Source organism: Chiloscyllium plagiosum, chromosome 12, assembly GCF_004010195.1.
Source record: "Chiloscyllium plagiosum isolate BGI_BamShark_2017 chromosome 12, ASM401019v2, whole genome shotgun sequence".
Lineage (NCBI taxonomy): Eukaryota > Metazoa > Chordata > Chondrichthyes > Orectolobiformes > Hemiscylliidae > Chiloscyllium > Chiloscyllium plagiosum.
In genome coordinates this window covers 8,269,236-8,282,687 of record NC_057721.1, presented here as the reverse complement: position 1 = coordinate 8,282,687, position 13,452 = coordinate 8,269,236, and the positions used below count along the sequence as shown (strand labels likewise).

Sequence of the window (13,452 nt, the reverse complement as noted above, 5' to 3'; positions counted from 1 at the left end):
AACACGTTCTCTTCCCTCATCTAAGTCATGAAAAGTTATTCTAAATAATTCTTATCCAATATACCTGTGGCACTAGTTACAATTGTCACCCTAAAAGTGCTCCTTTTACCTCAACTTTATGTCTCCTATAACTTAGCCAATCCTTTATCCATGCTAATGTACTACCCATACACCATAGGCTCATACCTTATTCAGTAGCCGTATGTGCAGTACTTTATCAAGTGATTTTGGACATCCAAATGTACAGTACATCTACTGGTTCCCCTTTATGTATCCTGCTTTTTGAAAATTGCATGATTTATAATAGATTCCAATATTTGCCCTCTAGAAATGAGAAGAATATGTGGGGAGACTTGGTAAGAGTTCTATAAAATTAACTGGAGTGAAGATCTTTTCATTTGGGAGGGAAACCAGACCCAAGTATCATAAATATAAAAGTAACCAATAAATCCAACAAGAAATTCAGGATGAACCTCTTTACTCAAATTTGGAGCAAGCTACAACAAAGTTGTCAAAATTCCAGGTAAAGGTTGATAAATTCATTACAGATAAAAAGGAATTAAAAATTATGCTGCGAGGATTAGATGACAAAACTGTGCATATGGAAGACCATTGTGAGCATAAACACTTGGCCTGACTGAACTGCTTCATTGTTCTAAATTCTCTGCACCAGTGTGGAGATTCACAGAAAATTGAGCAAAATTCTGTTTTTATTCCAGTCTTAGCTGTTAACTGCAGTTCGTGATCGTACTCTTATCTAACTCAGAAGGTAAGCATTCAAGCGCCGCTCCAGGTGGACTGAATATAAAACCCAGGATGACATTGCAGCTTGACAGAATGCTTCACTACTAGAAGTACTGTCTTGTAGTTGAAATGATAAGCCAAGATTCACTGTTCTCCCTCAGGTTAAAATTAACTAATCCAGCAAAACCACAGGAGTTCTTTGATAATCTTGCGAGTATTTAATCTACCAAGCAAATCACTAAAATGGATTGTATCATTATCACATTTCTGTTTGTGAGATCTTGTGCATAAGTTGACTAGTGTTTCTTACATTACAACAGTTATGACATTTCCACATGGTTCATTACCTGTATATGCCGCAAATTTTCCTAAGGTTGCGAATGATCCAATATAAAGTCTTCATTTGTTTTAGCTTCTGTAATATTTATTGGTAGTGTTGTGATCAGTTATTAGCAATGTTATTTAAGCCTAATTACAAAGTCTGAAACATAATACTTACTGAAACAGCCATGTTCCTGGAAAGATGTTTTGGGAACACTGGAATCCTAACATAAATATAATACTGGTGAATAGTTTATATGAAAAGTTTATTTTATCTCTTATTCAGGACAATTTAGCCCCTTTAAGCTTTCACATACATCACTAACAAATCAGGAAAATGGAGAATCAATGTATCAAACAATTCCCGTCAAAAGAAGTTATATATATCTCTAGGCAAGCTCAACTAAAAATATCAAGTATAATAATGATTTCAAGTTTCAAGGCAGAATTTCGGCTAGGCTGCATCAACAAGTTTTTTTTGGGTCCTCTTTTTGGTGTCAATTTTCCTAGGACATTCGGACCATATTCCCAACACGATGTAGAGAATTCAGACGCTCTCAAATGCCACTTGTCATACAAGATGCTGGTCAGCCTAAGTACTGACAGGCAATTTGACTGCAGGGATTATCAGACAAGCACAGTAATGTTTACATTATGCACATTCCAGTGACTTTGTCAGTCTGAATGGCTCAACTATTAAAAGCCTTCATTCCATATGGAATCTGGTATATACTTCAGATTATTTTCTCAATCCTTCATTTTCAAATTTTTTTCTGTTTCTTATAAAAAATGTGTATAGTTGTGCTCAAATTTTTTTTCACCGAAACAAGGGAAATTAAATAAGTAGTCGCAGCAGTGTGGGAATACAGATTTGACCAAATTCAGTTCAGTAACACATAGTAGAATAACTAACTTCATCCCATAAAGTGTAATACTAGCTGCATACTTATACATTACCTGTATGGTTCCATCAACATCTGACAAATAGGGAGGAGGTTTCTGGCATTTAATGAATTGTCCACCTTAGCAGAAAGGAAAGCAAAATCAATGAACAACAATTTATATTCAGCTGCTTAAAACTTGTTTGATTTCTCATGGCACAAATTAAGTCTATGGGGTGAATTTGCATTTGCAGATTTATATTTGCAGATACATTCCACTTTGTTCAAAAAGCACACCATCTATAGGCAGTCAGTCCATGTAACATTTTATAAATTCCTACTTTGGAAATGGAACCAGTCTGACTTAAAGTTGAGATACAGTCAAACTCTTAAATGCACTGCCTGAGCTGAGCAGTCACTCTTTTTTTTAGGCTGATAAAACCTTAAGTTGTCTTGGGATTGTGACTTGAAAGTAGTTCTGGAATTTACATATTAATCAATTAAAACCTGCATTCCCATTCTAACCGATTAAAGAGTCAACAACAATCTAGGTTTGTTCAAAACGTCGCACCAGTTTTATGACACTTTGATCTTTTATTACAAATTCTGAGTCCTTTGATCCTGCCCCACTAGTTACCTGACAAAGGAGCAGTACTCCAAAAGCTTGTACTTACAAATAGATTGTTGGACTATAACCTGGTGTTCTGTGATTTTTAACTTTGTCCACCCCAGTCCAACACCGGCACCTCCACATCAAAGAACCACAAGCACAAAGCACTTTCACATTAAATAACATTAATTTAAGGAAGGCAGTTAAATGCTTGTTCACAATGTACAGAATCTTAACACTACTTTTCAGATGCAAATAGAAAGCAAGGGTATTTGGCTCCCTAGAAATTAATCTATACTCTTGTGTACAATTTTATGACAAAAATTAAGCAACATTTAAAGTCATTTAAAAAATCAATTTACTAAACTGTCCTTCTTTTTAAATTATTAACAATTCAACAATGAATAAACTAAAGGAATAAAATATTTTTTTTTACCATATTTCGCTTTGTTCCTGATTTTCTGTTTGAAGGTTTCTGCTGTATAGTTAGAACTCTCATTTTCCTCATTACTGCTGTTGCTGCTGCAGCCATCAGAGGGTGATCCATGGGTTTTCTCATTTCTTCCATCTTCTTCATGACTTCTATGGCTTTTGCAATGCAACCTATATGGAAGAAGTTAGTTTGCTACTAGGGAGAGATGAACACCAAAATATAGACATGAACAGAAATGAAACAGCAACATCTCATTATTTTAAATGAAATGATATGCAATAATAGACATTATAAAATAAGTAGCTGGTGGAATAAGGTGGGCACAAATTTCTAATCGGTAGGTAGTATTTGAATATTCAAATAAAACTGAATGGGAATAACACAGAATTATAAAAGAAATGCAGGTGAGTTACTTAAAATATTAATTAATGCTACTGACTGATAGCTATTGAGTTACTTACGCACAATTATTGATTGGATGTATGTGCCATGAATTTTTTTTTCCCCAAAGAGGACACCTTTAAAAGCAGAGGACACTGATTACAAGCAACAACAATGTTGCATTTGTGAAAAATGTAAACTGCTGAATGGAGCTAATACTTTCACAGAGAAAGGATGTCTAACCCAATTTGTGAATATAATGAAGTTATTGAATTTTGAATAAATAGAGAGAGCTTGCTAGGAATGGCAGATGATCATTTGAAATTTGCTGAAGGTAACAAATTTTAGTTTGGGATCTGACAAATTGTGAAATACTACAAGACAGATACAGGTTAGCAGGCAGATATGTGGCAGACATAACTCAATGTTTAACTTTTTTTTAATTAAACATTTTGGAAGAATGTACCTCAAATAGAAAGATTTAACACACAATAAAGATGTAGTAGTTTTTGAATACACAAGTCATTAACAGGTGAACTATCCACAATTACACAAAAGAAACAGAACCTTTAGTTAATACTAGAATTCCAACGTACAAAAGTAATGGGGCTCGTGTTCAATTAGTTTAAGATTGCTGATAGCCCAAACCCTATGTGTGATGTTCTATCAGTTATAGAAAGGATATAAAAAAAGAATGGCAAAGAGTCAGTTTCAATTCAAATAGATATCTCGAGGAACGAATGGAATACAGCTATGAAGAGACACTTAAGTTAAGACTCTTTTCATTGGGTTGGAATATGATAAGGGGCAACCTGATGCAGATACTACAAGTTCTGATAAAAGTAAACAGCAGTAGATTAAAATCGTAGAATGATTACAATGGACAGTTATTCAGCCCACCCTATTTGTGCCAGCTGTCTGCAACAGAATACAATAGTGGTCCTATTCCATTGCTAGATCTAGTACTTTTTCAAATATTTTCTCTTCTGATAATTTTCCAATTCTTTTCAGAAAGCCATGGTAATAGCTCTAATGAACACTTTCTCAATGTGCTCTGTCACCTTCAATGAATTGCCCTCATATACCTCAGGCCACCTGCTCCTGCACTCCCTTTAGAATTGTACTCTTTATTTTATATTGTATCTTTCCATTGTCATGACCACAGTTATGACCTGTACACATATCAAACTTAGTTCCAACAATTTTTTTTAAGAGGCAGACTGCCACAGCCATGACTGTAGATATAATTTCAGTGGCTGTGCGGAGTGACACACCGGATGAATGTCAAAGAAACATCAAAGAGACGGCTTGGAAGACAGATATGCATTACAAACTGAACATAATCCCCCGTGAGTATCTCAGATTATGAACATGATCATAAAAACAATATAGTAGTCTGAGAAAGAGACATATTTGTGTTTTCATCTCTCAAGAAGGCACAGGGACAGGATTTAAAAATAAGCCACGACCATGGCCTGTGTGCATGAATGGCCTGATGTTCTTGAGTTGAGCTTTGAGAACAGCCATTAAACTTTGCATAACACAGAAGGGGAAAAAGATACTTTCTTGTTCTGAGTCCTGGAAGCCAGCAAACAGGAAATAGGACAAAAGACTTGCAACTAACCTGCCAAACCAAAAATCCTGAGATCAATGTGTTTGTCGATCAACATTGCACTATCTATTCTTCATAAACAACTCAAAGACTAAACCATATATCTTGTAATTGATCTTTCTTCTTGGATTCATTTCATCTATCTTCATCTGGGTGCTCAAAAATTTGAATATCTTATTGGGAACCATAATAAATCGGGGATCCTCTCCTGGGATCTGACTGTTACACTGCTCTTCCTACCAAAAGCAATTACTTCACATTTCTCTGAATTAAATTTCATCTGCCACTTCTCCACCTTTTTCACCAGATTGCTCACATCCTCTTAAAGCTGATTTGTATCCTCCTCACAGATAACAAAGCTTCAATGTTGTGTGTCATTTGTAGGTTTTAAATTTGGGACTTCTATCCAAATCTAGGTGAGTTGATTTATCTACACAGTGATTCAGAAACAAAATCATTTGTCATTTGGTCAAATGTGGATTAATGAAAGAAAACTTGAGTATATTTGTTAAGGAGGAGAAAGTGAGGACTGCAGATGTGATTCAGAATAACGTGAACACTACGGATGAAGTCCTGTTCCATCTGAGGTAGACTTTGGGCTTCCCTGGCCCAAAAGAGTGGAAGGTGTTGAAAAACCACGGCTCTCAAAAATTGCCAAGAAAATGACTCAGAGTGAATGATCAACAGATCTGTTTTTGGCAGAGCACAAATGAATAAATTAACACTCAAGTCATTAATGCATTTCAAAAACAGCAAGAGTCCTAATACCAATTCAAGATAAACATCAAAACAAACCTTTCTCCAGTTGAAACTATCCATCATCAGTGCTCTTAGTTTCCTACCACTCAGCTAATTTCATATTCTTGCTGCTACTGTCTGTTCTATTCTGACCCATAATCTCTATCTTTGCACACTAGTTAGTTATTTGGGACTTGTCAATTGGTTTACATTAGCCTCATTCATTCTCTCTGTCATCTCAACTGTAGACTCAAGCAAGTGAGTGAAACATGATTTGCCCTTAACAAACACAGTCGAGAGTGTGGTATTGGAAAAGCGCAGCAGTCAGGCAGCATCCAAGGAGCAGGAGAATTGACATTTCATAGGAATGAAGGGTTTATTCTTGAAACGTCAGTTCTCCTGCTCCTCGGATGCTGCCTGACCTGCTGTGCTTTTTCAGCACCATAGTCTTGACTCTGATCTCCAGTATCTGCTGTCATCATTTTCTTCTTCTTAACAAACATACTTGGTTTTCTTTCATTAATCCACATTTGACCAAGTGACAAATGATTTTGTTTCTATTATTGTTTCTTAAGGCTTCCCTACCACTGACATTAAAACAAATAGTCTGCAAAAGCTTGGATTATCCATATACCCTTTGCCAAACAAGAGTATTGTATCTGCAATTCTCCAGTCGTATGTCACCACCCCTACGCCCTCAGAGGAATGGAAAATCATGACCAATGCCTCCACAATTTTTATCCTTACTTCCCACATTATCTTGGCATCCATCCAATCCTGGTAAATTTAATAACATTATGTACCTCTTTTTTATTAATTTTCAGCCCATCTATCTCAACTGTCTTCTTTATCACTAGGGGCGACACAGTGGCTCAGTGGTTAGCACTGCTGCCTCACAGCACCAGAGTCCCAGGTTCAATTCTAGCCTTGGGCTGTCTGTGTGGAGTTTGCACATTCTGCCAGTGTCTGCGTGGGTTTCCTCTGAGTGCTCCTGTTTTCTCCCACAGTCCAAAGATGTGCAGGTCAGTTGAATTGGCCATGATAAATTGCCCATAGTGTTAGATGTGTTAGTCAGACGGAAATAGGTCTGGGTAGGTTACTCTTCGGAGGGTTAGTGTGGACTGGTTAGGCCGAAGGGCCTGTTTCCACACTGTAGGGAATCTAATCTAATCTAATCATGAAATGAGCAACATCTTCTTTCATGGTGAAGACAGTTGCCAAATATTCATTCAGTACTTAGTCATACCTCTCTCCCTTTTGCCTAAATCCTCTTAAATCCATAGATGTCACCATACTTCTTTTTACCACCATCTCACTATTTGCATGCCAAGAGTGTACTATTAGATTCCCCTATTAGCTGACTTTGTTCTTTTTCTTTTTTCACTTCCCCTCTGAACCCTGGTTCTCAATTGCACTATCTACTTGACAATTACCATATGTACCCTTCTCCTGTTTCTCAAATGTTTATCAGCCTCTTTTGTCATCAACATTTTTGGCATATGTTTGCTCCTAGTTCCACAGGAACATACCATGACTACACAGGAACTATGTCCTCTTTAAAGGCAGCAAGCACACTACTCAATTTGTTTTGTTTACAAATCTTTGAATTCAATTTATCTACATCAAATCTGTTCTCACATCATTAATATTCATTCTTGCCAAAATAGTTATTCTTACTCGAGAATTTTCCTTGTTGTTTGGCATAACCAATTCAAACCTTATGTGGTTATGATCCTTATGTATTCAATGTCCATTTCACTTGCTCCATTTCACTTTCCAGAACCAGATCCAGCAAGCCACCTTTCTCATTAAACTGGAAGCATACTGATATAGAAAATTCTCCAAAACATACTCCAGAGATTCTTATGTATTTCTGTTCTTTACACAACAATTAATGCTAACCCAGCCTATATTAATTACCCCAATTATAATTACACCATTATTCTGACACTAGAATCATTTTCTCATGAAGTAGATTACTTAGAAAATCATAAAGTGATTAGACAGTGACAACATGGTTTTGTGAAAGGGAAATTATGTTCAACTAATTTGTTACAGTTACTTGAGGTAGCATCATGCAAGGTGTACAAAGTTGATCAAGATATGGTATACTAGGGTTTCCAAAAGGCACATTAGAGGTCGCTATAAAGATAAAAGCACATAAGTGCAACATATTTGCATGGAAAAATGACTGGTTAGCAAACTGGAAAAAACAGAGAAGGGATAAATGGGCTGGCTTCTCAGGTAACTGTTCACTCTCTCCCCTCAGAGTGCACTGTAGCTTTGAGTGTGGCTTGCTTGTATTTGCTAGAAACCACACATATTCAGACAAAAGGATCTACTTTCAACAGGGAAATGGAACATGTCCAATCACTGAGATTTTCTTTGAATTCAACAAAAGTGTGGCAAACAATAATTCTCCATGCCAATCCTTCAACTGAACAGTTAATTTACTAACCAACAGCACCTTTTCTCAGACATTTTAATTGTTCCCAATCAAATTTGGCCATATTTGGCTTGATGAGTGTAAGATGGAAAACTTTAACAACATCTTTCTTTCTTCAGCAATATTTAAGTCATATACTACACACACATACAGAAATTAACATCTCAAAGTAACTGAAAGCTTACTGTCTAGAATTCTAAAGTGAAATGTAATACTTTAAAACACAAAACATTTTTCTACTGAGTGTGGATTAGCCACAGGGTTTCTAAAAGACTGATTTTCCCTCATCCCTCATCCCCCCTCCCCCCCACCCCCGTGATCAAATAAGGAAATTTAAATAACTAGCATTAAAAAGCAGAGTACTCCTGCAGCATCTTTCATGCCCTCAGGTCATGGACTCAACAGGGAGTTCAACAACTTCAAATCAAAACTTCTGTCTTCCTATATTTTCTTTCTGCGCTTTTTTTTGGTTTTGGTTGGTAATTGTTGATTCCTAATGAAGGGCTTATGCCCAAAACGTCAACTCTTCTGCTCCTTGGATGCTGTCTGACTTGCTATGCTTTTCCAGCACCACACTTTTCAACTCTGATCTCCAGCATCTGCAGCCCTCACTTTCTCCAACTGTTGATGGTGACTTTAGTTTCCCATTTTTACATCTTCTAGACACATTGTTTGTTGCTTTTTAAATTAGCATTACCTTTCACCTTGCATCATCAGCACTGCGTCCTCCATCCTATCTCTGCTTAAAATCTTGTATCTCTGAGAATTTTCAGTTCTGATGAATGGTTGCTGACCTAGAAATATAATCTGTTTCTCCCTCCATGAATGATATCAGACCTGCTGAATATTTTATGCTTTTATATGAGGGCAGATTCAACGAAGTTTAACAAAACAAAGAACACACTAAATCAAACAGTATGGCTCTCATGTCATCACGCAACTGCTGCCAGTTCAGATTATTTGCCTAATACTCTGGCTTGATTTAAATATTACATTGATAGATCATTAACTTTCACACCTGTCAACTCCTTTGTCAATATTTTTAACAAGCTTTACGCTGTCAGAACCTGTGCAATTTGGTTGATAAGGTGCCATGAAGCCCTTAAATTCAGAGTTTGAGTCAGCTTCTGTCCGATTACAAATAGAGCATCCCTGTGAAAAGAAAACATTTCAACACGTGAACAAAGTATCAATTTTTACTTGAAAAGGATTTTGAACATTTTAGAGAAAAGTAACAGAAATTAGTCAGATATAAAAGCTAAATTACAAGAACACTTAAAAATAGACTGAGATAAAATATTAATTTACAAGGCTGAAAAATGTAATATTAGTTATCAATATTAATTTCCAACAGACAGGTAAAATTGTCATTATCCTCGGCAGATGAAGACTTAACTGTCTGACTTAACTCTTACCTGAGTGCATGTCTTTAGGCTACAGCTATGTTGTTCAGTTTGTGGTTCCGGTTTATTTTCCTTAGCCTGTGTCGCATTTTGAATACCTTCAACATTTGCAGCAGAACTGTCTGAATAAACATTCCGTGCTTTAAGAAAATGTTTAGGCATGAAATTTTATAACATAACTTCCTTAGTCTTGTTTATTTCTCTTATTGATATACAGTTTGAATCCAAGAGTCCAATTCTAGATAAAATCCTGAAGCTACTGAATCTACCCCATGTATTTTGCAAAAACTAGAAATTTTATCTAGGCATTTAATATTGAGAATGTTTAGTTTTTTTTATTGATTTCATAAATCAAGGCTGAAATAAGTTTGTAAGGTTTATCTAAATCTACCCAGCTTCTAAATGTTAGTGAGGTTCTATTAAATTTGATGTAGACTCCATTGGGATTTTATTTGCAAATACTTGGTTCATCGTTCATTTACGTTAGTACATGTTTTATATGTTATTGAAATTATGGTTCAACAGTTGAAAATGGGATAATGGCAATTGAATCACCTTCAGGTCTAAACCAACTAAAAGTTGGGTCACGTTATTTAAAATGTTAACAGCTAAGAAGGTAGAATTAGAAACACTAGGTGGGACTTGCTGAACTAGGGATTTGCATTAATGACACTCCAGAAAGACTGTTGCTGAATGAGAGACTTGCATTAATGACACTCCAAAAAGACTGTTGCTGAATGAGAGACTTGCAGTAATGACACTCCAGAAAGACGGTTGCTCAAGGAGTTAAGATAACACAATTGAACGCATTTAGTGAACTCTGAATAAAACACACTTAATTCATCAGATCAAAAAGTTGTAAATGAATGAAATTAACCTAATTCATCTTGGTGATAACTCAGAGCAGGCTACACCATCATGGAGATGTGTGGAATGTTCTCTAGTTTCAATGCATCAGTGCAAGAGTCTGAAGCAGTTTCAGCAGACTTCAGGCAGTTAGGACTCAGGCTAAGTCCTCAGAGGATGCTTAAGAGTGCTGTGGAAAACAGTTCAGGTTAGAAAGAAACCCTAGAAGCCGCTGATAATTAGGCAAGGTTGAGAATTATGTAAAGGAAGCCCATAATCATTATTTGCTTGATGCAACCAATAAAGACTGCAATTATAGAAATGTAATGGCACGTCATGTGAAACTAGCTGTTTGATAAAAACTGGCGTGCAGGGAATTAGAATCTTGGGAACAACGTCAGAAGTCCTGGGGATCTTGATATTAGGAGAAAAGATTGAATGACCTGGATATAAGCCAAGATTCAGGCAGTGTAAATCAAAGATGCTTTCATGCTTTCCAAAGCTAGATTTTTCAAGGTGAAGAATTGGAATTCTTAAATAAAGAAGACAATTTAAATGATATTTGATGATTCACAGTTTCACAAAGAACGGGTGGAATCTATCTCAATTACAATTGCCATTTAAATTGCAATCTGTAAATTATTTGATCATTTAAACAATGCTTTATGTAACTAAATAACAATGCAAGTTAGAAAAATAATATAAACCACAACATGTTCAGAAACGATGTAGAGAAATAATCTTTTTCAATAAACATTGATCAAGTTTATATATCCTACTAAAATGTATTTGGCAGCCAGTTTTACAATAATTTTATTCGAGGTCAATCATTTTAGCCCTGAGCATCTTCTCCCACGTCCTTAACCCAACTACCAGACACCAGACCTTGCCATCACTGGGCTGCTGCCGCAAATCCATTGTCAGCCTCTAATCGTGCTCATTAGCAGCAATTGATTCTCTCCGACTGATCTTTACCCATTCCTTTGCCTGCCCAGTTATTTTTCCTCTTTCTGGGCTCCACCTCCACCAATTGTTTACTCTTCCACCTTCCATCCACCCCATCTTCAACATATACACCAACCCTTCCTTAACTAAAATCAGTTCTGAAGAAGGGTCACTGGACCTGAATGTTAACGGTTTTCTTTCCGCAGATGCTGCCAGAGCTGTTGAGATTTTCCAGCAATTTGCTTTTGTTTCAGATTTCGATCATCTGAGGTTCTTCAGTCTCTCAATGATTTTCAAACTGTAGTAATTCCCTCTCTATAAGTTCACTTCCTGAGCTGTGATCATAGGTCTGTGTTTTAACTTACCATCCCTTTAAATTTATGCTTTCTCCAACCTAACATATTAATTTAATGATCGGGCTGTCTGTCCTTGCACTAACAGTTTATTTGACCTTAAAATTTATCTTCTTCAATATCAGTAATGTAATTGAGATATTAATGTGAGCAGAGAGTCATACAGTATGGAAAAAGACCCTTTGTCCAACTCGTTCATGCCAAACAGGTTTCCCAAACTGAACTAGTTCCATTCGTGTGCATCTGGCCTGTATGCCTTTAAACCTTCCTATTCATGCATATGTCCAAATATCTTTTAAATGTGGTATTTAATCTCACATCTACCACTTCCCCTGGTAGTTCATTCCATACATTCACCACCCACTGTGTGTAAAAACAAGTGCCCCTCAGGTCCCTTTTAAATCTTTTCCTGCTTACCTTAAACCAATGCCTCCAGTTTTAGACTTCTGTACCCTGGGGAAAAGACCTTGGCTTTTCACCCTATCTATGCCTCTCATGATTTTAGAAAACACTGTAAGGTCATCCCTCAACCTCCTACACTCCAGACAAAACGGTACCTGATAGTTCAGGTACCGTTACAACATTTAGTAAGCAATCTACCATGCGGAAACTTGTTGAAGGCCTTACTAAAGTCCATGTAGACAACAGACATCTATCTTCTTGGTCACCTCTTACAAAAAAACTCAAAGTTGGAGACATGATTTTCCATGCACAACACCATGTTGGCTGCTGGACCAACTTTCCTCATTCCTGAAGAAGGGCTAATGCCCGAAACGTCGATTCTCCTGTTCCCTAGATGCTGCCTGACCTGCTGCGCTTTTCCAGCAACACATTTCCATCTCTGATCTCCAGCATCTGCAGACCTCACTTTCTCCCCAATTAGCAATAAGCCTTGCCCAACCTAGGCCAATCAGAATGTAATAATAAAATTGATCATGCTCCATATTGTGGCTTGGAATTAAAAGCCTAATAATCACCATAAGTCCATTGTCAATTGCTAGAAAAACCCATCTGGCTCATTAATGTCCTTTAGGGAAGGAAATGGCCATCCTTACCTGGTCTGGCTGACATGTGACTCTACACCCACAGCAATGTTGTTGACTCTTAACTGCCCTCTGGACATTTAGGGATGGGCTATAACCGCTGTTTAGCCAGCAACACCCTCACTTATGAATAAATTTTTTTAAATCACCAGTTTTTTTTTCCTGTGACCAACATTTGAAAGTTAAGTTACCATGCTGTCCAAATAGAAGTAAAAGAGCCTCATGACGCATGAGGAAGACCAGATACAAAGTGTTGACCTGTGCCCTGAGGTAAACCAGAAAGCAAGTGTTGTAGCATATGTAAAGTCACTGCCTTACTTTAATAGATATTATTTATAACTTAAATTTCCTGAATTACTGCATCAAGCTGTCTTAATGGTTAAAGATTCAAATGAAATAATTCATATTGAAATTTGAGTTCAAAATACAACTGAAACTTACAACATAGATAGACAATTCGAACTTTTATATACAGGCATCAAAAACCTCTCAGGAATGTGGCAATGAGAATCTGATACTAAGCCTACCAATTTTTGCATTGCTATTCAATTTGGTGCCTAAGGCCTGAGAAAATCAATAACGTTTTCATGTATGCTTGACATATGGGTCCTTGCAGATATCTATAATGAGAGTTATACAATTCATCATTGTGGATTTCAAGAATCACTTCCTAACATCTGTTATGAGCAAAGTCTG

The 13,452-nt window shown here is 36.6% G+C and overlaps 1 protein-coding gene across 4 annotated transcripts in view; it reads right to left on the bottom strand.

Moving 5' to 3' along the window:
• Positions 1–13,452, bottom strand: part of setdb2 (SET domain bifurcated histone lysine methyltransferase 2) — a 97,263-nt gene that overhangs the window by 68,522 nt on the left and 15,289 nt on the right. For 3 of the 4 annotated variants that reach the window (XM_043700410.1, XM_043700412.1, XM_043700411.1), the window contains 5 exons: positions 9,582–9,709; positions 9,185–9,318; positions 2,993–3,159; positions 2,023–2,087; positions 1,244–1,289 (listed from right to left, as the gene is read on the bottom strand). In XM_043700410.1, coding sequence (XP_043556345.1) covers positions 1,244–1,289; positions 2,023–2,087; positions 2,993–3,159; positions 9,185–9,318; positions 9,582–9,709 — 540 coding nt within the window. The remainder of the gene's footprint in view (positions 1–1,243; positions 1,290–2,022; positions 2,088–2,992; positions 3,160–9,184; positions 9,319–9,581; positions 9,710–13,452) is intronic. The other variant, XM_043700414.1, reaches the window with a different exon arrangement.